At 37.0% G+C, this 27,959-nt stretch overlaps 1 protein-coding gene across 1 annotated transcript in view; it reads left to right on the plus strand.

Moving 5' to 3' along the window:
* Window positions 1–23,077, plus strand: part of SUGT1 (SGT1 homolog, MIS12 kinetochore complex assembly cochaperone) — a 44,568-nt gene extending 21,491 nt beyond the window's left edge. The window contains exons 11-13 of the mRNA XM_082859473.1: window positions 7,969–8,059; window positions 11,981–12,162; window positions 21,198–23,077. Of these exons, the coding sequence (XP_082715599.1) occupies window positions 7,969–8,059; window positions 11,981–12,162; window positions 21,198–21,299 (375 nt within the window). The 3' untranslated portion in view covers window positions 21,300–23,077. The remainder of the gene's footprint in view (window positions 1–7,968; window positions 8,060–11,980; window positions 12,163–21,197) is intronic.
* Window positions 23,078–27,959: the final 4,882 nt, after the last annotated feature.

The following is a 27,959-nucleotide window of genomic DNA, read 5'->3' on the forward strand; positions in this document are numbered from 1 at the left end:
TTTTCCGAGATCCTGGATCATATTCACTATCATTATTCTGAATTCTTTTTCTGGAAGGTTGCCTATCTCCACTTCATTTGTTTTTCTGGGGTTTTATTTTGTTCCTTCATCTGGTACATAGTCCTCTGCCTTTTTATTTTATCTGTCTTTCTGTGATTATGGTTTTCATTCCACAGGCTGCAGGATTGTAGTTCTTTTTGCTTCTGCTGTCTGCCCTGTGGTGGATGAGGCTAGCTAAGAGGCTCGTGCAAGCTTCCTGATGTGAGGGACTGGTGGTGGGTAGAGCTGGGTGTTACTTTGGTGGGCAGAGCTCAGTAAAACTTTAATCCACTTGTCTGCTGATGGGTGGAGCTGGGTTCCTCCTTGTTGGTTGTTTGACCTGAGGTGACCCAGCACTGGAGCATACCTGGCTCTTTGGTGGGGCTAATGGCAGACTCCAGGAGGGTTCACCAAGGAGTACTTCCCAGAACTTCTGCTGCGAGTGTCCTTTTCCCTGTGGTAGCCACGTCTGCCCCCTGCTTCTGCCGGAGTCCCTGCAATACTAGCAGGTAGGTCTGGTTCAGTCTCCTATGGGGTCACTGCTCCTTCCACCTGGGTCTTGGTGGGCACACTACTTTGTGTGTGCCCTCCAAGAGTGGAGTCTGTGTTTCCCCCAGTCCTGTCAAAGTCCTGCAATCAATTCCCACTAACCTTCAAAGTCTGATTCTCTAGGAATTCCTCCTCCCGTTGCTGGACCTCCAGGTTGGGAAGCCTGACATGGGGCTCAGAACCTTCACTCCAGTGGGTGGACTTCTGTGGTATAAGTGTTCTCCAGTTTGTGAGTCACCCACCCAGGGGTTATGGGATTTGATTTTATTATGATTGTGCCCCTGCTACCATCTCATTGTGGCTTCTCCTTTGTCTTTGGATGTGGGCTATCTTTTTTGGTTAGTTCCAGTGTCTTCCTGTCGATGATTGTTCAGCAGTTAGTTGTGATTATGGTGTTCTTGCAAGACACAGTTCTTGTCTTTTTTTTTCTTTTCCTTTGTGCTTCCTCTAGTTTTGCTTGTTCACAGGGTGCTTCATGCACAGGCCTCACACCTGGCACTTCACATCAGTGACTATTGAGAAATGGCTGATCTGACATCTCAGCTTGGTGGGCATATAAGTATGTTTCATTTGCTAAATTTGGCATCCTTAGCCGTATGTACTGTGTGTAGTGAGTGAGTGGTCAGTAATTGTTCAGAGAATGAATTTATATTGGATTCTGATGTTGGTCTTATGAAGTTGGCAGGGTGTAGTAAGTGTTTTCCTTCTTAGTTTTACAGGTGAAAAGAAATTGAGGTTCATGGACTTAAAATGCCTTCCCCAAGTTCACAAGTTACTAAATTGTTCAGTGTGGCCCAGGAAAAATACTTATCCTTCTGTAAAGCAGTTGCTTCTTTTCATAGGTTTTTCTGTCTGGACTAAAGAATTTATATTTGTAGGATATATTCGGGAGGATGATTATTTTTATTGTTCTAACCCGAAGTAATATATATTACTTTGTTAAACTTCCAGTTTTTAAGCTGTGTTTTATGGGAAACAAATGGAAAGAATTGTACTTAATTATATCTTAATGTAAATGATGAAAGTTTTGAATCTTTTTTATACAGCAGAGGGAGACAATGTTAAAATACTGAAAATCTTTCTCTGGGTTACTGAGTCTTGTTTAGTGATGACACTAAAAGGGAAAAATAGTAATTTGCTTTTCATACGTTTGCAGGCGTCTTGAATCATTTATGGTTGGATAAAAGGGTGCATTTTGCTTGGGAAAATATTCCTGAAATGAGAGATTCTGTAAAATCTGTGGTTTAAAAGGGCTATTTCTTTGCCTTTTGAGAATCCTGTTTTCTTTCTCACCTTCAAATATGCATGTTGCGGGCTTCCCTGGTGGTGCAGTGGTTGAGAGTCTGCCTGCTGATGCAGGGGACGCGGGTTCGTGCCCTGGTCCGGGAGGATCCCACATGCCGCTGAGTGGCTGGGTCCATGAGCCATGGCCTCTGGGCCTGCGCGTCCGGAGCCTTGCTCCGCAACGGGAGAGGCCACAACAGTGAGAGACCTGCGTACCGCAAAGAAAAAAAAAAAGAAAAAAAAATGCATGTTGTATATTTATGTATAACCATTGGTTAAGTGTTATTAATTCAAACTAAATCTAATTTGCAATGAAAAGAGGAAGAGGTAGTATCCTTAAAATACTGAAATAGCATTTCTTAACTAAATTTTTTCTTTTTTCGGGGGGGCTGGTGCCGCACTGCTCAGCTTGCAGGATCTTAATTCCCTGACAGGGATTGAACCTGGGCCCTGGCAGTGAAAGTGCTGAGTCCTAACCACTGGACTGCCAGGGAATTCGCTCAATTAAATGTTTTACAGTGTAATATGTAATATGTTTTTCTTAGTCAGAATTCATATTTTTTTAGTACCTTTGGTAGTTATTTCTACGTTCTACTGAATACCAGCTTACATATCTGCCTATTAATCCATTTTTTTATTAAGAAGCTGTAGTGGTTCTTTTATTTCATTTTGTTAATATCGTGACAATATTCTCTTATCACAATCACAGGATTATAACTTCAGTAACAGCTATGCTGTGAAATATTCATTTTAAAGATTAATATTCACTCCCTGTAAGAAAAAATTAGAATTCTCAGAATCCTTTGGAGTAAATTTGCCCTTGTGGAAATGTTCTTGTGTTCCTATTTTTAGTCAAAGTAATTTTTTGTATTATATCAATATAAAATATGAAGGCTTTTAACTGAAATTGTGGGAAATAAAAATGTGTGTCTTAGAGACAAAGAGCCCCCTTCTGCCTTCTTAACCCACTGACATTTGAGAAGTTTTAAAATTCCTTTACTTGATATTCATAGAAGAATCTTAATTATGATATAATGGGGTTGGAGGTGTCCCGGCAGGATACTACTGCTTTTTGAAACACACAGATGTGTGTGGGGTTTTGGATTATTGTTTTGTTATGCCTTTTTGATATGGTCGTGGTAACAGGGGTTTTTTTGTTGTTGTAGTTGTTTGTTTTTTTAAATAACTTTAGTTGCTGATATCCACACATTGTAGAGCTGCCTTTTCTATTAATGTGTATACATTTATTTTCAAAAGAAAAGGATTTTACTGTCCATACTGTCTGTAGCTGTCTTGTTAAACTTATTCATTATGGGTATTTTTTTTATGCCCTTAGATGTTTTACAGCAAAGTATTTCATGATAGGCATTTACTGTAGCTTATTTAGCCAATGCCATGTTGTTTGACCTTTGGAGAATTACAGTAGGTAACTGTTTTGATTGCTATGTATTATCCCATGTAATCCTCACAGTTACTGAATGGTGTAGGTATTGTTATTACCTTTTTACAGGTATGGAAACTGAACCTAGAGATGTAAAATAATTTGCCCAGATTTTCAGCTAATTGTAACAATGATGAAGATATTCATAATAGCATTCAGTTGTTACTTGCCAGACACAGTGCTATATTGTTTTCATACGTGGTTTTATTTAAGCCTCAAAAGAATCCTAAGTGAGGTAGACCCTATTAATCCCATTTTACAAGCGAAACTGAGGCTCAGTGTGATTAGTCATACATCCAGCAAGTGGCACCTATTTGTGACTGTTTTGGAATTACACAACTGACTGTTTTTGACTTGTCCTCAACCTCTGCTTATTTCTGAGGAAATAAAATAAGTAAAACTTCTAGCAGAAAAAGACACTTCCAGCAGGTTACTCTATTTATTGGCTCTCTCATCTCTAAAATATAGGTGGTTTTCTCTTCTCACTTTCTGTTAAGTGAGATGATATATATGAAGCACTTAGTACATGGGGTATGTAATAAGTGCTCAATAAATATTACTGCTATTATTATTTAATACTGATGATTTAGTTTTTATTCAGGTTTTTATTCAGGTTGTAAAAGCAATAAATGCATATCATAGAAAATTTGGGAAAATATAAGTGAGCTGAGAATGTAATCAGTCTCATTACTGATGACATTTTGGCATACTTCCTTCCAGATAATTAGATATTTCCCAAAACTTAGGTCTGTCACTACAGATGATGGATGCTGGAATTTTTTGTTTATGGGAATGTGTCTTCTGATTGATTTCTTCAAGAAGAATAGAGGTGGTGGTCTTATGCACCAGCATAGTGCCTGGCTCACAGTAGGTACTCAATAAATACTTGAACTGAGCTTCTAGAACTTCGGAGAAGTTTATTCAGTTCCTCTTCATTCATTACCATCTTTTGCATTAAAAACAATTATAGGACTTCCCTGGTGGCGCAGTGGTTGAGAGTCCGCCTGCCGATGCAGGGGACACGGGTTCGTGCCCCGGTCCGGGAAGATCCCACATGCCGCGGAGCGGCTGGGCCCATGAGCCATGGCCACTGAGCCTGTGCGTCTGGAGCCTGTGCTCCGCAACGGGAGAGGCCACAGCAGTGAGAGGCCCGCGTACCACCAAAAAAAAAAAAAAAAAAAAATTATAAAATGATTTGAGTGTAAAAATAAAGACAGTAGATGTGCAGTCTGGCCTCAGGGAAGACTGAGCAATTCTAATATTGGACAGAGGGTTTTGGTACAGCAATTAAATGTGCAAAGAGCTGACTGAGAGAATACTGGAAAAGCTGCATTCTAGAGATCAGGAAACATTTATTGACTGCAGACTTGAAACAGATGGTTCTCAAAAGTTTGCCAGAAAAAAATGTTTACCAGTAAACTGCACAGCCCTCTAGTCTCTGGGAAAGATTCCTTCACCATCAATTTGTAGTAGTAAGTGGGAGGTCACTTACCTCTTTTTATGAAGGTAGTGTTGGAAGAGCCTTGACCCTTTAGAAGTATGACTTTTCTTTAAACCTGAAGTTCCATTCATTGGAAAAAATTAAACTCTCTGCTGTGCAAAGGAGACCTTAGAAGTGGGTGGTAGTACACATAATATTGAAAACTGACAACCCAACAGAGGAGGGATTCTTATTAGTAGTTTGTGAATGCTGCTTTGGGATATTACGGCACATTGAAAGCCTTCCCTGTGCATATGAGAGCAACATTCAAGCAAACTACCAAAGGTTTGTTTGTTTGTTTGTTTTTTAATTGGAGTACAGTTGCTTTACAAAGCTGTGTTCGTTTCTACTGTACAGCAAAGTGAATCAGCTATACATATTCATATATCCCTTCGTTTTTGGATTTCCTTCCCATTTAGGTCACCACAGAGCACTGAGTAGAGTTCTCTGTGCTGTACAGTAGGTTATAAACTACCAAAGTTTTAAGTTAACTTTTAAATTATTTTTGACTTAAATAAAAATAGAATGGCTGATTAATGGTCCCAATAAAAATATCTGAAATTGTACTGGTGGTAATTTGAGAAGTATCTGTCAGAATCATTTTTAAAAGCATATATAAGCATTAAAAGTGAAGTAGGTGTAAAAAGGAATTCATAGAATATTAGTCTCTCCCCCCTTTTACCTTTTAAAAAAGCTGTTTTAAATGGTTTATTATGTGCACCTCTTTTAATGAATGGATTAAGTATAATTTCAAGTTCAGGTCAGCATGTCTCAGTTGAAACAGGTTGTGACTTAGGGCTTTGGCTTTATAAAGGCCTCTTTGTTCATAGTGCACAATTATTTAGGTTATAGAGGCTTTCAGAGATGTGAGTGCTCTTCATGTGAAACAAGGGACTTTTTATAGATGGTGCTTAGCTCAGGAACACGTGTGAATATAGGGTGCCCCGTGGCTGAGGTTAGTTAAGGATAGTTTTGATGTACACACTGTTTTTGAGGTCTTCATTTCTGGATGAGTTGAAAATTAAAGGAGCAAGATGCAGTTTTAAATTTTAGTATAATATTAATAGTCCTTTTCAGTAACTATTTCTGTGTCATTGCAGCTGTTGGATTTCTGACCCTTTTTGATAAATATCCCAGCAGTGACAGCTTAAAATAATCAGAGTACTTTCACTTAATACTGTGTATGAGAAAATATTGATAGTATTTTACTTTATAAAAGTTAATCATAGTTCATTTTAGGGAATTCTGGAGATCCTTTTAAATGTTTGATTTTATTTATGTAGAATTTAAACATGTAAATTACATTAAAAATGCTAATTGTTTTGCCCCTTTTCTAGTGAGATTTGTTTCCTGCTTTTCTCATGAAAACATTTTTTGTTACATTTCTATGCGCCTTAAGAAAATACCCTTCCATTCCATCACTTCATATCTGACTGAAAATATTGGCAGATTTCTTTTAGTGTTTTGTTAAAATATTTTAAAATGCACATTTTAAGGATTCTCCCCCTAAATGCTGTTGGTAGAAAGATTACCAGTAATTGTTAATTTAAATGATTCATCTTCCCCAAAGGGGTCAAAGAACCAAAGTATGACACAGTAGGCTTTTCTTTTTGTAAAGTCTGTCTTCTGGGTGTTTTTCTACTTACAAAAGTAGTAATTCTTTTCTTAGAAAAAGCATTAGAATATAAAATTCTAATTTGATTCGTAAACCATTTGCATAATAATTATAACTGTGTTTATCATCACTGTAAATGCTTATTTTTGCTAGGCTAAAAATGAGGGCGAGAGCATTATTTGAATAAGGAAAGCATAAGGTAAGTGCTATGCCAGTGTATGTTACGGTTAAGGGTAGATTCTAAGGGAGCAGCCTTGATTAGAGAGTTAAAGATGCTTTTAACATTTCATTGTAGTAAATGGCCTTAGTTTAAGCCTTCCGAAGCTCCTCATGGTCTGTAAAAAATATGTAAAAATGTTAGCATAACTTGTGTTACCAAACCAGGTCCATTTACCCAGTGCACAGCACGCCAAACACTGGGACACCGGGGTTTGCAAAAGGGAAAGGGTTTCTTCATGAGGCAGCCGAATGAGGAGATGGGAGAACAAATCTTGTATCTGCCTCACCAGAGGTGAGGGGCTTGGGATATTTATGGGATAAAGAAGCAAGGTGGTCTGAGGTGTGGGAAACGATGATGAAGTGAGGTCATTGGTGTTCTGTGTAGGCATATCTGAGTTTACATGCTGCTTCATGGGATGCATGTTCAGAAAATGGCGTTAGCATGATTTGGGGGGGTGAAGATTTTTGCCCTCTGATGTCAAAAGGTCATCCATGAGATACTCGAGACGGCCCAGTTGAATGGTCAGTGGTCTTGACTGGTTTGAACTGGGCAAGAGTAGCTCCATGTTCCTGGAAAACTGTTACCATTACTATAATGCCCCATATATCAGAGGTGTTTTATATAGGGGATAGTTAAAGGAGTCTTGTGGTATGTTGTTCAGGTTATATGAAACTTGGAGGGTATGCAGTTTGCAAGAACAATTAAAGTGAGCTTAATCAGTGAAGACAGGTTACAGGATGTTATTTATCAAGCAAGTTATAGTTTAAGGGATCTACCTGGTGACTGCCCTCAGTTTCACTTGTATCATTTTTATACAACGGAATGAATTTCTCTACTCTAAAACAGGTTAATGTACATGGAAATATAGTAATTCCTTTAGAACATGGTTTCTCAGTGGTGGGCACTGTTAACATTTGGGGCTGGATAATTCTTTGTCATGGGAATTGCCCTGCATGTTGTAGGATGTTTAGTAGTACCCCTAGTCACTCCTCACTCCCACCTCAGTTGTGATGACCCAACAGTGTATCCAGACATTGCCAGATTTCCCCGGGGGACAAAATTACCCCTGGTTGACAACACTGCTTTAGAAGAAAAGCATGTGGATTTCAAGACTCTTAATTGTAGTTTATAGTGTGTATGTATATTGTTTTTGAAGGGTGGCTTTTAAGTAGAAACAAAATAAATGTTTCAAGTTTTTCGAATTTAACTTGGTATAGTTTAAGGAAACTGTTTGAGGACACTGTTCTTATAAAACATCGATAAGTTAAAGAAATTGCATTTTTTTCACTGTTTTGTGTATTTTACATTGAATAATAGATTTTATTTGGTGTTTCCTCTAGATTGAAATTAAAATGAAAAAGCCAGAGGCTGTGAGATGGGAAAAGCTAGAGGGGCAAGGAGAGGTGCCTAACCCCAGACGGTTCATAACAGGTTTGTTTTCTGGCCTTGATGAGCTTTAAATTCATACTGTGTTATATAGTTGAAATTAAATAGTAATGAGTATTCTATTTTCATTATTTATGTTCCCAAGATAAGATACATTGAATATAAGGAGGTTGCTCTGTAATGAAAACAGAGTATTTCTTATGATGGTTCTAACTTCTTAAACTCCATAAGAATACAGATAAATGGCAGCAAAAACCCAGAGGGAATTGGGATTTATTGTTTATCATGTCAGTTTGTGATGTCAGTTGGGGGTTGTTTGCTTTTGTGTGTTGGCCTTTCCTGTTTTTTCTTTCTGTGTTTTACGTGAATTAGTAGTTTACTCTGCTGATGTATTTCCTCCTCTTCCCTTCTCCCCTCTTATTTATTCCTTTCTGTTTCTTCTAATTATGTCAACTCTAATTTCCTGGAATTTCAAGGCTTCACAGTGAAAAGTATCTAGCCCATTTCTCCCTCTCTCTCTCTGTCTATGTCTGTATGTCTGTGTCTCTCAGTCTGTCTCTCTCTCATGTTTTGGCTGTGCTGGGTCTTCATTGTGGTGTGCGGGCTTCTCTAGTTGTGTGGTTCAGTAGTTTTAGCACACAGACTTAGTTGTGCCATGTGGGATCTTGGTTCCCCGACCAGGGATCAAACGGGCCCCCAGCATTGGGAGCGCCGAATCTTAACTGCTGGACCATCAGAGAAGTTCCCCATTTCAGTATATTTCTCTTTTTTTTTTTTTATAAATTTATTTATTTATTTTTGGCTGCATTGGGTCTTCATTGCTACATGCAGACTTTCTCCAGTTGTGGCGAGCAGGGGCACTCTTCATTGTGGTGCACGGGCTTCTCGTTGCGGGGTCTTCTCTTGTTGTGGAGCACAGGCTTCAGTAGTTGTGGCTCATGGGCTCTAGAGCGCAGGCTCAGTAGTTGTGGCTCACGGGCTTAGTTGCTCCACAGCATTTGGGATCTTCCCAGACTGGAGATCGAACCCGTGTCCCCTGCATTGGCAGGCAGATTCTTAACCATTGCACCACCAGGGAAGTCCCTCAGTATATGTCTAAGAGGTGGAGGCAAACAGCTAATGAAGGCCTAAGGCAGGCTTAGGGGTAGAATAAGGTTGATTGCTTAACCCTTTAAGGGACAGACTATGTTGTGGTCAGTTCTGAGCATAGGCAATAGGCACATAGGTATTTTTCTAATGGAATGATTAATCTGTAGGACACACTTAGAACTACAGTCTAAGACTATTTTATAGCAATGGCCTCATTAATGAATGGAGAGAAATTTCCTTTGATTAGAGATAATGTTCTGATTTGATGACTGAAAAGAGGTAGCTCTAAGTTTCAGCTACTTTTAGATTTTTCACTGCTTTCTTCTATAACAGAAAATATAATTTCCTTGTGGCACTTTGTAGAAAACACTAAGTTAGCCAACAGATCATTTTTAAATTTTATTTTGAAATGATTTTAGATTCTAATAGAAGTTGCAGAAATAATAGAGTTCCCATGTACCCTTCACCCAGTTTCCCTGCATGATAATATCGTAACTAACCTATAGCATGATTAACAAAGCCAGGGAATTGACACCAATAGATAATTTTTAAGAATTGAAATACTTCAAGTTGGTATATAAGCTGTTTATTAAGCTTCTGCTTCCCACTTTATGTGAAAGGTATAGTAAAGATATTATGCACTCTTCTTGGGGCTGACTCCCAGATACTTTTGGATTGAGGTTTATATATAGCTTAAAGCATTTTTTAAAAGAAATATCAACACTTTTAATATAGTATCTCACCTAAGTCTAACAGCAGCCCTGATATTAGGTAGCCTAGTATTGTTCTTCCTATTTTACAGGCTCAGAAAGGTTAAGCAACTTGCCTAAGATTACCTAGCAGTTTTCATTGTCTGGGACTAAATCCAGCCATTTAGAGTCTGGCCCTGGTTCTTCTACCCTATGTGTGATACTGCTTGTTGCTGCATTTTTAACAATGGGAAGTCTCTGCTGACATGAGTATCTTTGCAGTTATTTGATATCAATATTATAGTGAATAAGCAAGGAAGTTAGGTTACCTGTCTCTCAGTAGTTCATCTACCATCTCTACAGGTGTTAACGTTTTTCTGAGATTAAAGATTTTTTGGTGTTATAGTTACAAACTCTCTAAACTCAGTGCCTTGGAGATTCAAGATGCTATTCCTCCTGACCTGTTATATTTTTGTAAGGAGCTAATATGCTTGTCAGAGTTTTGACAAGCTGGAGACTGCAGATAAAGGCAAGTTGATTAACCTATCTGGGTCAGCTTTCTTATCTGTGAAATGGAGATTAGAACTGTGCTCCCATCTGGCGAATCAGCGTTAGGATTAATTAAACCCATGTTTCCTAGGTTCTTAATTTACCATGGCATGCATGTTTTTGTTTTCCTGGCTAGTAGTGAAAATGTACAGAAGATAGAGGAGATTACTTGTAGAGGAAGGATAGATAAAATTTGGAAAACAGTATGCTTGCCCTGAATAAAACTGTGGTGTGCTGTGGTTTTGTTTTGTTGTGGGGTGGGGGTGAGATGAGCAGGGAGGGAGTTGGTTTACAGGTGAAGAGAAAGGATGGAAAAGCAGAATGAACAATTAGTAGTTTCTCAACTATTTTGAGAAAGGGCATATATAGAGCTCTAGGCAGCAGTGCAAGAGGGACGTTTAGACTAGCATTCATGTGTCCTAATATACTCATAGGGAAGTTTTGAATCCGTCTTTTTTTAAAGCTCTATAGCTGTACTGTCCAGGGTAGTAGCTGTGGCTACTGTACCTGTTGACTACTTGGAATATGACTAGTCTGGATTGAGATGTGCTCTAAATGTAAAATACCTACCAGATTTTGAAGACTTAGTATGAAAAAAAGAATATAAAATATCTTAATATTTTTATATTGATTTCATGTTGACCTGATATTATTTTGCATGTATTAGGCTAAATAAAACATATAATTAGGATACATTTCACCTGATTCTTTTTAGTAATGTGGCTACTAGAAATTTTTAAATTATGTATGTGAGTCGCATTTGTGGCTTACATTATATTTCCATTGAATAGTGGACAGAACTGCTCTTACAGCTCTTAGGTAACTGTTTAGTTACTTTTTAATTATTTGTGTGTGAAGATCTTGATTCCCTTGGTCTTTGGGGCAGTGTTGGCAGTGCCTGAGTCCCTGGGTTCGTTGCCTCTCAGGCTGCAAGCAGCCTCTGTTTATCCCAATGTGCCCTACAAATATTGTCATTTTCTATGTGTGCATGATGTGGGACTGAACTCTAGATCATCACGTGTAGTATTTTTCAACATTCAGGAATTCTTTATTGTTTTCTCCTGCTGAAGTAATCTAATATTTTTAATGTGGGGAGAGGATCGAGTTTTAACTCACTGGCAGATGGCCTGGCAGTTCAGTACTTTCAGCTTATTTCTACTCTGAAAGATATAAGTACCTCAGGAAAAGCCACATTTTTAACATTTATTAAAACTGTTTAGAGAAATTTGTTAATGAAGCATCTTTTTAAAAAATTACTAGTTTTAGAATTGTTTGTACTATCTTTGCACCTGTTTTGTAAACATAAAAGTTCCTGTATGCTTCTCACCCAGTTTCTCGTATTATTAACATGAAGGATCTGTTTTTTAATCTAATTTTGCATAATGTACCAAAAGTTTACACTTTGAGTTATTTTGCTCAAAAGAAATTCCCAGATTTTACATTATGCTAACTGATTCAGTTTTTAGAAGTGTAAATGTTAATTACTGATTTATATATCAGAAAGACATTTATTACAAACATGAAATTCAGTGACTGAAAACTATTTGCTAAGATGTTGTATACATCATGGTCAGAAAGTTACATATGCTTGACATAATCACATGTTGATTAATCACTTTTGTCTTTTTTTACTCCATAGATATAAAGAACCTGTATCCATCATCATCTCATTATACAAGAAATTGGGATAAATTAGTTGGTGAGATCAAAGAAGAAGAAAAGAATGAGAAGTTGGAGGGAGATGCAGCTTTAAACAAATTATTTCAGCAGATCTATTCAGATGGTTCTGATGAAGTGAAACGTGCCATGAACAAATCATTTGTAAGAATATAAACTTTAAGAAAATCTATTGTAGTAATAAATTTCACAAATTAAAAAAAAATAAGTATGTAATTTGAGATCAGATTGCATGTACTGTAGTTGGGAGACCATTTTGAATGGACTTTGTCTGAACATTTGTTCTTGCTCTAAACTTAGAGTAATTACTGAGGAAGTTGGGAACTTGTGGAGGAGGTGAGAAACAAATGGTATATTCCAAATAAATTTTTTCATCAGGGAGTTAGAACTTGGAAGTCTTAAGAAATACCAAGGTTATAGTGAGTGGATGATATAGAGTTATTCCAGTTGGATTTATCACAATAGCTGAGTGAGCTTCCGGTGTTTACCTTCTGGTATCATGTATAATCTCAGTGTCAGATGCAGAATATAGAAGGGAAACTTCCAGAACAGTGTTTGCCAAGTAGAAGGTGCACATTAATTATTCATTGGTTTGTTAATAATTTCTGTATTGATTAAGAAAATTTGGGCTTTTTGCCAGGGCATGAATACCACCTGAATTAGGCATCAAGTTCTGAGATTTTAATGACTAGTCATCACTATAGAACCATGTAGATTTTGCTTGAAGCTGTAATCATTTGACTTTTACCCGTAGCTCTGGAAATGTCACTGTCTTCTTTTAAGGTGTTGATATTTACAGTAGAAAGTTAAAGTTAATATTTAATAATTAAAATTAACATATAGGTAATAAGTGTGTTTATGGCTCAGATATTCCATGTAAGTTACCAAGTGGTAACTGATCATGATTATGCTTTTCACTATTGCCTTAAAAAATTGTTTTTAATTAAACTTTTTATTTGGAGATAATTGTAGACTCACATGCAGTTGGAAGAAGTAATAGAGATCCCTTATATCCTTTACAGTTTTCCCCAGTAGAAACGTCTTGCAGAATTATAATATTACAACCATGATATTGACAGTTAAGATAGAGAACATTTCTTTTTTATTTATTTGTTTATTTATTTATTTTGGCTGCATTGGCTCTTCGTTGCTGTGCGTGGGTTTTCTCTAGTTGCGGCTAGCAGGGGTTTCTCTTCGTTGAGGTGCGCAGACTTCTCATTGCAGTGGCTTCTCTTGTTGTGGAGCATGGGCTCTAGGTGCGTGGGCTTCAGTAGTTGTGTGTTTTACTAGATATACCTAAGTATTGGGTTCTTTTTTTTGAGTGATTATAAATGGTATTATATGTTTAATTTTGGCATCCATGTGTTTGTTGTTAGTATCTAGAAATACAGGGGTTTTTTTGTTTTGTTTTTAATGTTTATCTTGTATTTATCTTGTATTTACCTTGTTGAACTCACTTACTGGTTCTAGGAGATTTTTTTTGGTAGATTCTTTGTGATTCCTTGTGATTTTCTATGTAGACAATCGTATCTTCAAATAGGGACAGTTTAATCTCTTGCAATTCCTATACACTAACAACAAAAGATCAGAAAGAGAAATTACAGAAACAATTCCATTCACCATTGCAACAAAAAGAATAAAATACCTAGGAATAAACCTACCTAAGGAGGTATTTCAGATAGGGACAGTTTAATTTCTTCCTTTCCAATATGTGTGCCCTTTATTTCCTTTTATTGGCTAGAACTTCCAGCACTATGTTGAATAAGATTGGTGAGAGTAGACACCGATGCCTTGTTCTCCATCTTAAGAGAAAAACCATTCAGTCTTTCACCATTAAGTATAATGTTAGCTGTAGGTTTTTGTAGATGCTTATCAAATTAAGAAAGTTTTGCTCTATTTCTTTTTTTCTGAGATTTTTATCATGAATGGCTGTTGACTTGTCAAATACTTTTTCTGCAATATTTCTGCATGTGGTCAATATGATTAGGTGATTTTTTTTCTTTAATTTGTTAAAGTGGTGATTTTATGTGATTAATATGATTGATTCCTGCTGTTCTACTGTTGAACCAGCTTTGCATCCCTGGGATAAACCCCAGTTGGTCATAGTGTATAATTCTTTTTATATATTACTCAATTCTATTTTTAAATACTTTAAGCATTTTTGTGTCTATATTTTTGAGGCATGTTGGTCTACAGTATTCTTTTTTGGTGCTTTTTCTGGTTTTGGTATCAGGGTAATATGTCATAGAATGGATTGGGAAGTGCTCCATCCTCTTCTTTTTTGGGGGGAGGGTATTTGTAGAATTAGTGTTGTCTTTAAAGGTTATTTAAACCAATGAAGCCATCTAGGCCTTGATACTTCTTTTTTTGGGAGATTTTAAATTATGAATTTCATTATCCCAGTAGCTTATAGGACTCTTCAGGTTGTCTATTTCATATTGAGTGACTTGTGGTAGTTTGTTTTTGAGGAATTGGTCCGTTTAAGTTGTTAGTGTTGGTAGGGTTCCCTTCAACTTTGAAGGGAACTGCAGGGTCTTTTGATGACTGCAGGGTCTGTAGTGATAACCCATTTCATTCCTATAATGGTAATTTGTGTCTTTTTTTTTTTCCTTTGTCTTGCTAGGGTTTGTCAATTTTATTTACTTTTTTTCCCCCAAAGAATCAGCTTTTTGTTGATCTTAAATTTTTCCTCCTATTTTTTTGGTTCTAAATTTCATTTATTTCTGCTTTTAATTATTTTCTTCCTTATGCTTACTTTGGGTTTATTTTGTTATTCTTTTTTAATAGGTTCTGTGGATATGAACTTAGATTATTGATTTAACCCTTTTTCTTTTTTCTGTTATATGTGTTTATGCTATAAATTTCCCTCTCAGAAGAATTCAGCTGTCTTCCACAAATTTTGATGTTACTTTTTCATTTTTATTCAGTTCAGTATATATTTTGATTTCACTTGAGACTTCTTATCCTAAGTATATATTCCACTTGAAAAGCATGTATATTCTGCTCTTGTTGAATGGAGTGTTCCATAAACGTCACTTAGATCCTGTTGATTGATACTCTTGTTGATTTTCTGTCTTACTGTTCTACTGATTTGAGAGAGGGTCTTCAGCTATAATTGTGGATTTATTGATTTCACCTTTAAGTTCTGTCAATTTTTGCTTCACATATTTTGCAGCTCTGTTGTTTGGTTCATATGCATTTAGGATTGCTGTATTTTCATGGTGGATTGACCTTTTTATCATTATATAATGTCATTCTCTAGCTCTGGTAATTTGCTTTGCTTTGATGTTAATATAGCTGATTCTTATGTCTTTTGGTTAATTTTTGCATGATATATCTTGTTCCGTCCTTTTACTTTCAACCTGCCTAAGTCGTTTTTTAAACATTTTTAATTTTATTTTAACAATTTTATTGGAGTATAGTTGATTTACAGTGTTTTAGTTTCAGGTGTACAGCAAAGTGATTCACTTATATATATTCATTCTTTTTCAGATTTCTAAGTCATATTTAAAGTGAATTTCTTTTAGACAGCATGTTGGGTCATGTTTTTTTTAATTTATTCTGCCAGTCTCTTTTAATTGATGCATTTGGACCACTTAACTTTTAATGTAATTATTGGTACATTAGGACTTACTTATGTCTACCATGTAAGTTTTCTGTTTGTTCTGTATTTGTTTTTCCTGCCTTCCTATGGGTACTTGAACAGTTTTTAGAATTTCATCTTGATTTATCTATAGTGTTTTGTAGTGTATCTTTGGTTGCTCTAAATTTTATATTAGCTATATTATACTTAGTTTATCACAGTCTACTGGTGTTATTTTTTTTGACACTGAATGACATATAGAAACCTTACCTCCCTTTATGTCCTTTTACTTTTTCTCATTTATAATTTTCTTAAATAATTCTTCTATATATGTTTAGAAACCACATCATACAGTGTAATAATTTAGAAAACGTAGAGGAAAAGCAAACTCTATTGCATTTATCTATATTGTGACCTTTTTCTTTCTTCCTTTCTGACTTTCAGGTTTCCATTGTTTGTTTCTTTTTTTTTCTTTTTAAACTCCTGAACACATTGTCTCCTCTCATTTTTTAAAAAAATATTTATTTATTCATTTTATTTTTGGCTGCATCAGGTCTTAGTTGCAGCATGCAGGATCCTCCACTGTGGCTTTTGAGCTCCTCATTGCGGCATGTGGGCTTCTCTCTAGTTGTGGTGCTCAGGCTCAGTAGTTGTGGCACGTGGGCTCTGTAGTTGAGGCACGCTGGCTCTCTAGTTGTGCCCCACATGCTCAGTAGTTGGCCGCACACAGGCTTAGTTCCCTGACCAGGGATTGAACCCGTGTTCCCCGCACTGGAAGGCGGATTCTTAACCACTGGACCACCAGGGAAGTCCCTCCTTCTGTTTGGAGAACTTCCTTTGGGCATTCTTTCAGAGTAGATCTGTCCATAACAGATTCTTTCTATTGACAAGGATTTCTTTGGGTTTATACTGGTTGGGATTTACTCAGTTTCTTGTATCTATAGGTTTATGTCTTTTGCCAAATTTGGGATCTTTTCATTCATTATACCATTGAGTACTTTTTCAGACCTTCCTTCTTTGTTTTCTTCTTCCTGGAACCCAATGACACAGGTATTGGATATTTTGTTACAGTACTATACATTCCTGAGAACCGTTCATTTTATCTCTGTTTTGTCTCTGTCATTCAGATTGGGTGATTTATATTGTTCTGTTTTCCAGTTCACTGATTCTTTGCTCTATTCTCTCTATTCTGCTCTTGAGCCCATTCACTGACGTTTTTATTTCAAGTGTATTTTTCAATTATAAAACTTTCATTTAGTTCTTCTTTATGTCTTCTGTTTCTTTACTGAGGTTTTCTATTTTTTTTCATTTGTTTCAAGCTAGTTCATAATTCTTGTTGAAGCATTTTTACCCTGACTGCTTTAAAAATGTGTCAGATAATTTTAACATCTCTTTCATCTCTGTGTTAGCATCTATTGATTGTCTTCTCTTTTTAAACATATAATCTGAAATCTTCCTGGTTCTTGGTGTTTTTCACCAGTGCCAAGTGATATTCAGTTGAAGTCTGGACATTTTCATGTTACAAGACTCTGGATCTTATTTAAACCATCTGTCTTAGATGGCTTTCTCTGACAACCCCTCTGGCAAAGGAAGGGAAGTCACTACCTCACTATTGCCAGGTGGAGGTAGAAATCCAGGTACCCCACTCTACCTCCGTTGACACCCCAGGACATCTCCTTGTTACTGCTGGGAATAGGTAGGAATTCTAACTCCCCACGTGGTTTCCACAGACACCACAGGCAACAGAGGAGGCCGGTTTGTGATAGCATAGCATGGGTGGAAGTTTAGGCTCTTCATTCAGCCTTCACTGGCCTGGGTGGGGATGGGACCAGTTTTTTACTGTGGTGTTTAGCTAGAGTGATTATTGTCTAAAAGTTTTCTCTCTTTCTGTTTGTCTTTGTCCATTGGCTAGAGAAATAAGGCTTTTGTTGGGGCTTTTTTTGTTTGCACCCTTTGGCATTTCCAGCCTCTTCAGTTCCAGCTCTTGGAAAACATAAGGCAAAAAGAAAACCCAAAGAATTCACCACCGTGTTGTTCCTTGGGTCCCAAGGTCCCTAGCTGATTTGTCTTCTTTTCACCTTTTAGAGTTGTCTTATATTTGTTATTTATATAACATACAAGGTTTTTAGTTGTACTTAGTGGGAAGACTAGGAAAAAGTACACTCACTTAATGCCTCCAAAAGGAGAAATCAGGGTTTTGTTAGTTTGTTTTGCCACGCTGTGCAGCTTGCAGGCTCTTAGTTCCCCCACCAGGGATTGAATGTGTGCCCCCTGCAGTGGATACGTGGAGTTCTAACCACTGGACCGCCAGGGAATTCCCTGAAATAGTTTCAGTGTTGACTTTTAAGAAATTCTGGACAAAATAGTGTGTGAGATTTCAAAGTTATATTAGAGAATCTGTGCCCATTTTCATACAGAAACTTTGCTAAGTGTAACTGAACCATACGTATGCATAAAGTAAGCCATCTGTTTGGCAGTATTGACCTGGAACATACCAAGGGCTTGCTTCTGTCTTTGTGGGGGAATACAGGCATACCTTGGAGAACTGTGGGTTCAGTTCTAGACCACCATCATAAAGCAAATTTTGCAATAAAGTGAATCACACTTTTTTGGTTTCTCAGTACCTATGAAAGTTATGTTTACACTATGCTGTAGTCTACTGAGTGTGTAATAACATTATGTCTAAAAAATAATGCATGTACCTTAATTTAAAAATTCTTTATTGCTAAAATATGCTAGCTTTATCATCTCAGTCTTCAGCAAGTCATAGTTTTTTGCAGTAGTAACATCAAAGATCACTGATCACACATCCCCATAACAAAGATAATAACAGTGAAAAAGTTTGAAATATAAGAGAGTTATCAAAATGTGACAGACATGAAGTGAGCACATGCTGTTGGAAGAATGATGTCAATAGATTCACTTTATGCAGGGTTGCCACAAATCTTCAGTTTGTAAAAAATGCAGTATCTGCAAAGTGCAGTAAAGTGAAGCACAATAAAACGAGGTCTGCCTGTACAAAGAAACAGACTCTATCTTATCTCTGATCTCTCTGTCTAATTGGGCAAAAAGATCAACATATACAGAATAATCATGGAAGTGCTCAGTTGCACTGCAGTCCGTAAGAAGAAAGGGGAAAATAAATGTCATCAGCAAATATGATCAGATTATAAATTAAATCTGCTTCATTTAGTTCTCTTAGGAGTAGTTATTATATAAACTTGTCCCATTTTATTCAGTATTTTATTTGCAGCCTACTGTGTGCCAGGCTACTGCACTTAGATCTAGGATATAAGTATTGGTAAAATATGTTTCTTTCCTTTTAGAAACTCTCAGCTTTAGTTTGGAGCCACGGGTGGGAAGCAGGTATGAGAAGGCAGATTCGTAAAATTTTATCAGTGCAGTGTCATAGACAAGTCCTACAAGAGTAGCTAGAGTCCTGACTAGGGTCAAGGAAGGCCACAGAGAGATGGTGACATGTCATGTTTGGAGGATAACTAAAGACATAAAAAGAACCAGGACAGAGGAGAGCATCCCGTGCAAAGGAACCCATGGAAAGGAGCTTGGTAGAGAGTGTGGGGCATTGGGATTATTTTGAGGCTCCAGTGTAATGGTAGCATATGTAACTTTATACATTCACCAGTAACATAGCTGATTATTTTCAAATGTTTAGATTTTAACAATTTTCTGTTCTTTGCTGTGATCCAAATCAATGAATTTTTATTGCATTAACAGTTACAGCTTTATTTTTAAAATGTATTTATGAATATGCTAGGTTTGTTAGTAGGTGTTATATTCAGTGGGTAGTAAATAGATGACCAGTGCTTTACTGAGACACTAACTTTATGTGTCTGTGTATGTATGTACCTTGATTTAAAAATAATTCCAGCATACACTTGTGTACATTTGACAGAGAGGGAACATTAAGAAGGGTCTCTTAAAGTTCTCTCCAACTAGAAAGAGTTTACTTCGCAAAGTCTTCACTGTGCTCAGCAAAAGAGATGACATTATCGTTTTCTTTGGGAGCCAATTTCATTGGGTTGGCCAAAAAGTTCGTTAGGTTTCCCCAGTAAGATGGCTCTAGTAGTGCTTAGTTGTCTTTAGCTTCATTCGAAACAATTTTGTTAGATTGTATTGTGACAGCTGTCATATCAGGGTGCATTTTTTTAAAACTTATCAAAATTAGTGAATTTTTGTGTAGCTATTTTAATATTGAAGATGGAAGGAAAAAAGCAGCATTTTCTGCATATTATGCTTTATTATTTCAAGAAAGGTAAAAACGCAACTGAAACACAAAAACAGATTTGTGCAGTGTATGGAGAAGGTGCTGTGACTGATCAAAAGTGGTTTGTGAAGTTTCGTACTGGAGATTTCTCACTGGACGATGCTCCATGGTTGGGTAGACCAGTTGAAGTTGATAGCGGTCAAATCGAGACATTAATTGAGAACAATCAATGTTATACCATGCGGGAGATAGCTGACATACTCAAAATATCTAAATCAAGCGTTGAAAATCATTTGCACCAGCTTGGTTATGTTAATCGCTTTGATGTTTGGGTTCCACATAAGTTAAGTGAAAAAAACCTTGACTGTATTTCCGCATGTGATTCTCTACTTAAACGTAATGAAAACGTTCCATTTTTAAAACAAATTGTGATGGGCAATGAAAAGTGGATGCTGTACAATATTGTGGAACAATATTTCGCTTGTGGGGCAAGCAAAATGAACCACCACCAACCACACCAAAGGCCAGTCTTCATCCAGAGAAGGTGATGTTGTGTATATGGTGAGATTGGAAGGGAGTCCTCTATTATGAGCTACTTTTGGAAAAGCAAACAATTGATTCCAACAAGTACTGCTCCCAGTTAGATGATCTGAAAGCAGCACTTAATGAAAAGCGTTTAGAATTAGTCAACAGAAAATGCATAATCTTCCATCAGGATAACACGAGACCACATGTTTCTTTGATGACCAGGCAAAAACTGTTACAGCTTGGCTGAGAAGTTCCCATTCATCCACTGTATTCACCAGATTATTGTACCCTTGGATTTCCATGTATTTCGGTCTTTACAAAATTCTCTTAATGGAAAAATTTCAATTCCCTGGAAGACTGCAAAAGGCACCTGGAACAATTCTTTGCTCAAAAAGATAAGTTTTGGGAAGATGTTGCCTGAAAAATGGCAGAAGGTAGGGGAACAAAATGGTGAATACATTGTTCAATAAAGTTCTTGGTGAAAATGAAAAATGTGTCTTTTATTTTTACTTTAAAGCTGAAGGGACTTTTTGGCCAACCCAATATTTTCATCTGAAGGTGGTTTTTCACATATACCTCTGTGCTGATTAGCAGGGAGACATGTGCTTTATATGGCAGTGTGTGTGGACATGGTCCTCCTACCTAACTAGAGTTTCCTTTTCAGATTTTCACACGATATGGTAACTTATCTGGAAAGCCTAAGGTTAAAACAGAATATTGTCTTGTGTATATTGAGCCAAACATAGCTTATATTGGGGACTCTGTGCTTGGAATGTTTTTAGAAAAATATTCTGTTTTGATTACATGGGCCAATAATTAATCTATTTTTATTTTTTATTGCAGATGGAGTCTGGTGGTACAGTTTTGAGTACCAACTGGTCTGATGTAGGTAAAAGGAAAGTTGAAATCAATCCTCCTGATGATATGGAATGGAAAAAGTACTAAATAAATTAATTTGCTGTCACTGTATTGCGTATGTTCAGCTAACGCCCATTGTGTATTAATACTGCATTCTTGAATTTTGAACACTGAGTACATCTTTTTAAAGGATTATACCTCTTTACCTCTTTGTGCTTTAGAAATTATTTTCCTTCAAGTGTTCTAAGAGTCTAATGAAGAATGAAGATCATGTTTTATCACTTTTGCCCTTAAGGACTTCAGATATGCTGAAACGGAATGAAATATCATTTGCTACTAGATAGATTAATTCTTCCTAGTTGTGGGAGTGGAGAAATTGTTAATGGGATATCTTGGGTTATTGCCTTATTTTTGATGCAGTATTCTGTTAATAATTTATTAGACGTGGCAACTTTGGGTGAGCATAGATTTCTCAATTTCAGTGTTAAATTGTTTGCTTTTAAAAACTGCTTTTGAATGGAGTTGTAAATACAATTTTTCTATGAAGAAGTTTGGTTTATTTACCTTTTTCTTAAGTTTTTAATGAAAACTTTGAGAAATTATTTATCACAGGGGATTCCCATTTGATTATTTTTATGGGAAGTATTTGTAATTGCACTGAGAATTTTGGTCCTTACCCTTCAAATTCCTGTATAAAACATTGATACCTGAGTTTATCATGCTGCAAATTTAACTGTACTGAAGGCTAATCTGTGAAGCGGGGTCCAACAGTAATTTAGGAGAGCCCAACTCCACTTCTTGCTGCTTTTGCCACAGCAGGATTCCTGAAATTACAAGACTGGTGGTTTGGTTTGGTTTTTTTTCTTCTTTTTTTCTTTATTAGAAAATCTCACTTCTTATAGCCCCATGCTTTTGGTGGTTTAGGGCAGCTACTGAGAGAGTAATATGTATACATTTAGTATCTATTCTGTTTATAGAATAAATAGATAACCATGAGAATACAAAAACTAAAAGACATGATCGTTGGCTTCAAAGACTTTATAATCTAGCAGAGAGAGAAAATTAACATTCAGGAAGGACTTATGAATGGTTGAATGGTGAACTTACTACAAATACAGTTTTGAGATAGAAAAAATATCTATCTGTGATTAAATGTTCTGTGATTAAAACTATTGACAGTCTAAGCTGTTATAAAGCAAAGGCCATGGATGACCTGTAGGTGTGATTCCTTTTCTTATTGTAATTTCGGAACCATAGAGGGTGGTGTCTATTAGGCCTCACTGACATTTTGTGGCAAGGAAGTACTCTATACCCTCATAGCTGAGGATAGGGTAAATGGGGGGCAAATTAGCCGCCATCTCCAAAAAGACTGGGAATTCAGCCTCTTCCTTCTAGTCATTTGACCTGTGTAAGGGAGTTCATAAGGAAAAAGTGGTGGGGTGATACCAGATCATGCCCAGACTTGCTGTTACTGCTTGTTTATGCATGTAGGGGTTTTCACTTGTCCTTCTGCCCACTTAGAGTTACAGGCTACTTCTTTTGATCTTGAACACTGAAGGAAAAGGCAAAATTAAGTTCTTGCATGTATGAATTTCTAAAATTTTCTCCTTAGGAAACAAGATAGTGATTATGTTAAGTTTTCTCAGTACCGTTAGTCCCCAGGGGGAGGGAGGCTCTTCTACAGAGATGGTAAGTCAGGGGCATACCCCAGAGACGAGACTCCTGGCTCTAGCAAGTCTCTGCCACCCACTAGCTTTAAAATCTTTAACAGGTTTACAGCCTTCTTATGTTTTATTAGTTCCTTTATCTGCAAATCCATAGGGTCTTAAAGTTTAATTAAAAGTCCATGATTCTAAATAAGGAAGCATTTTTGCCTCTTTAAAGCAACTTTTTTCTTTCTTAGGAATGACACTATTATAATAGAAGTTGGGTTTTTTAAAAAGGTTCTAGTACTAGTTTTGCTTTTATTTTAAAGGATACACTGTCTAAAGTGTGTTTATCTGTTGTCTAGATTTGCTTAAGGATGTCTGATTCAGGATTTTGCTGAGCCAAATGGAGTTCCTAATATACATGACTGTGTTATATTACAATGTTATCTTGTCTAAGTACAATAGGTTTATGGGTAAAGAAGGGAATTTTGAGAAGTAGGTTAGACTGCTTGCCCTAAAGGACCACTCTAAAGTACTGCTCCTCTTTCACCATTCTAGACAATGAAAAATTGTGAGTCCAGAAAGTTAAAAAACTTCATTTTGAGCCTTTATCTTTATTCTCTGCTATCTCAGCTTGGCTATTAATTGGTTCCACTTTCTTTCTAGACTCCCATTTCCTTCCTCCCTCCTTCCCTGCCCCCTTCCCCCCTGCCTCCCTTCCCCCTTCTCCCACATGGCTTTCAGGATCTCAGTTCCCCCACCAGGGATTGAACCCGGGTCATGGCAGTGAAAGCCCAGAATCCTAACCACTAGGCTACCAGGGAACTCCCTAGACTCCCATTTTCAGTTCTCAAATCTTGGTTCTCTTTGTGCTCTAGTTACCCTTTTGTTTCTTTAGAATGTACATTTTTCTCTTAGTATTTATTTTCCTTTTTGAGGTTCAGTCTTGAAATACATTTTTTTCTATCTTTATATGGAATGGAAGAAAAGGATGGTTTGCACTAATAACTACAGTTCTCCCGCACTCCGTCCCCAGCCCCAAAATTTCCATTCCTTTGATTTGAGATATTCACTAACTGCGGAACATTGAATTGTTATCGTCTCCTTGAGTCTGGAAAAACTATTATTTTCTTAGCAGGCTAACTATATAGGACAGGGAGAAAATAATTGACCTGTCCTAGATAAATTTTTTAGATAAATTTCAAATAAACATTTAAAATGAAGCTATGGGCTTCCCTCGTGGCACAGTGGTTAAGAATCCACCTGCCATTGCAGGGGACACGGGTTCGAGCCCTGGTCCGGGAAGATCCCACATGCCGCAGAGCAACTAAGCCCTTGCACCACAACTACTGAGCCTGTGCTCTAGAGCCTGCGAGCCACAACTGCTGAGGCGCGCACACCTAGAGCCCATGCTCTGCAACAAGAGAAGCCACCACAATGAGAAGCCTGCGCACTCCAATGAAGAGTAGCCCCTGTTCACCACAAATAGAGAAAGCCTGCACGCAGCAACAAAGACCCAGCACAGCCATAAATAAATAAATAAATAAAATAAATAAAAATAAAATGAAGCTATGTCACTATGCTATTATGAATAGTTTAGATAGACATTTTAATTTAGTTCACTACTGAAATGTGTTTTGGCTATCCTTTCCCATTTTACCTTTTCTCCTTCCCCAGTTATCTACATATCAGATTAGGTCGTTGATCTGAGAAATACATCACTGACCCAGAGCAGTATTGCCTATTAATTGACCATCTGATCTGCTTAGTGCACTTTAATTTTATTGGGATCTTCCTTGTCCAGGTTAGTGTGCATGTCTCTGACTTGTAGCTATTACTGATATTTCCAAAAATAGGTAGAAGTTTTCTGGGTGTTACGTGGTGTTTGTTACTAGAGCCACTTTTTTTTTTTTGTAACCAGCTAGCTGTAAAGAAGTTTACCTTGACACTCTTACCTGCTATTTTAGCCCCATATTTTAGCATCCATAACAGCATATGGATATCTGTTATCTCTGCCTTGGAGGAACCAAGGAGAGGAAATAATAAAAGCTAAAAGGACAAAATAATGGTTTCTGTGCCAGGAAGAGTCATGTATAGTTTTAAATAAGGGGGATCTTCAACACTGATCTGGTTTATTTTGTCTCCAACTATGCATATTCTCTTGTAAGACCGTCTTACACGTATCAAGAGATTTTATTTTGGAAACATTGGGTACTGGTGGGTAAATTGGAGATACTGCTTTACTCAAAGTGTTACTATTTGGTGCCACATTTGTGATTTACTTCTGAAATTAATTTAACTCTTAGCCTCTCTTCCTACCTCAGTAAACTTATCCCCCAAATCAGCTAAAATCATACACATTGCTAGCCCATGCAGGCAATAACAGTGATAGCTATTCTGTACTAGTGCTTTTTATGGGCCAGGTGTGCTTTATATGTACTACCTCGTTTGTAACAGCCTTGTGAGGTAATGATAGCATCCTGTCATTTCAGATAGAAAAATTAGGCCCAAGTTAAGTTCTTTGCCTAGTTCAGTCCACTGATAAGTGATGGACCTGGGATTTGAACCGAGGCCTGTCAGAATTCAGTTCCCATGCTTTTAACAACTGAATGAATTGGGTGGACGAGTGATTTTTATTAATTAATCAGCTGTCTCACAATGAAGCAGAGGATGTGCAAGTTGAATTTTTTAATTCTTGTACATGAGCTGGGAAGTACATTTCTTAAAGATCAGAATGTTATCATCAGTTTCATAAGTAGGAAAGCTTATTAGGAGTCCAGATCTCTTGCCTCTTGTAAAGGTAATACAAGCAAGTAGTCTTGACTTGCGTTGAAGGTTTTGTTTTTCTCAAATGCAGATAATTACAGAGAAACAAGATACGCTTACAACTGTTACAGGTGAAAGAAGACTGGCACATCATCCTGGTCAAATTCTTGTTCTTTAAACTTGGGAGCTCTCACACTAGTTTTCCTTGTTCAAATACTAAAATTGTTTCAAGGTTCTTTTTTTCCTATCTAGATACGTGTATTAGGATCAGTGTATCACTGATTTCTTCAATAAAATTGGAACGATTCAGGTTTAGTCCCTTTGTTCCAATCATGTGAACATTTTATATATATTCTGAATTTTGCCTTGTCTGGAGTCTTTTAAATGTTACCTTTGCTGTGCCTTCAAATTTGAGTTTTTAATTCTTATTTTTGCATTGAGACTTCTCATACATAGCTCGTTGACTTTATTTTCTCTTATAGGATTCAGTTATACAAAAGATGTTTCAAAAACAGTACTCTTGGCCCAAAAGCAATTTTTACATATCACAGAGGAGTAAGGCAGATAATCTTCAGTGCTTGTGTATGGGCTTTTAAAAACCATGCTCTACAGTGCAACTGCAAAAGCTCTAAGTAATAGTAAACTGTTATACATACTGTGTGCTTGATGCTCTGTTAAGTGCATTAAAAGGCAATATTGCATAGTAGTTAAATGCTGGACTCAGAAGACAGCCTGCTTGAGATCAATCCTGGCTACACCACTTACTAGCTGTGTGACAGTGGGCAGGTAGTTAATGTCTCTGTGCCTCAGTTTTCCTATCTAAATTGGGCTAATATACCCACCTCATGGACGTATGTGAGTTGAATGTGTTAATACAGTTCTACAATTATTTATCCTAATCCAGAGGGCTCTAAAAACTAGATTTGTGTGTGTGTGACTCAGTGGTTAAAAAAAAACAAAAACCTGTCCTAAACTTGCAGTTTGAATAGTCATATTTTCCTGCAGAAGTATTAATTTGTTTAATAACAGTGCTACCACAGATCCTGCTGAGGTTATTAAAAAATCAATAGTATATCTATACTAAATTCTAAAATTCAAAATCCTGAATTCAGAAACACATCTGGCTCCAAAGTTTTTGAATAGAGTTACATGTACCTGTATATGTAAAGTGCAGAGAGCAGTGCTTAATGTATATGCATTTAGGCTGCGAGTTTTAAATACTGTGGTAAGCCTTTTTGTTCGAAGTTCAGTCCTTCAAGATTCAGGATTCTGTCTGAGGAATGTATATCAGCTGCTTAAAAATCATTAGTATAATTTAAAAAATTATAGTAAGAGCATAAAAGTTCGCAGAAAAGCTTTTACTTTGAATGAGTAGTTATTTTAATTTACCTAAGCAGAGCTTAAATATTCAAGTATTGTCAGCAGTACTTTAAAACGAATCATAAAGTAGGAACTTCTGTGGTGGCACTGTGGTTGAGAATCCACCTGCCCATGCAGGGGACACGGGTTCGATCCCTGGTCTGGAAAGATCCCACATGCCACGGAGCAACTAAGCCCGTGCGCCACAACTACCGAGCCTGTGCTCTAGAGCCTGTGTGCCACAACTACTGAAGCCCGTGCACAGCATCGAAGAGTAGCCCCCACTCGCTGCAGCTAGAAAAAGCCCGCGAGCAGCAACAAAGGCCTAACGCAGGCATAAAATAAGTTAATTAATTTTAAAAAAAGGAATCATAAAGTATAGTGGTGCCAGAACACACAAACTCTATGTAGAATGTTAAGGGACTTCCTTTCAGAAGTTCTTTGATTTTAATTCCATTTTAACTTAAATTCAAGACAGTAAAACTATTAGGGCTTATAAAAACAAGTCGCAAAATCATGCTACTTGTAAACCACAGATTCTGTCCTGTTATTTCCATCAGTGTAGAGAAACTGATAGTTGTTTATTTACAAGAGTTCATCAGTCTATTCCCTCTCTACCCTGCTTCCTGCCCCTCAAACAATCAGTGGGGAGCAAAAAATATGTGCAGTCCTTTGTATATAGACACTAGTACTATACATTCAAGTTTGGGGGTCTTCTCTCCCAACTACCGCTTTTTGTCACTCATTTGTACTCGAACATTGACCTTTTCTGCGACCTAATTGACTACAAATGAACACTTTCCTAAGTTAGCTAGCTTAACTTAGTGCCTGTGAAATATGCTAAGAAATTGAATATTTCCTTGGAATTACTACTTACTATTTTGCTATTTATTAGTTGCAAAATGATCAATTTATTTCGACTACCACAGAGGTAATGGTCTCATAGCAGAAAGGACACTAACACGTGAATTTG

The sequence above is a fragment of the Leucopleurus acutus genome (assembly GCF_964270905.1).
Source record: "Leucopleurus acutus genome assembly, chromosome: 18".
NCBI lineage: Eukaryota > Metazoa > Chordata > Mammalia > Artiodactyla > Delphinidae > Leucopleurus > Leucopleurus acutus.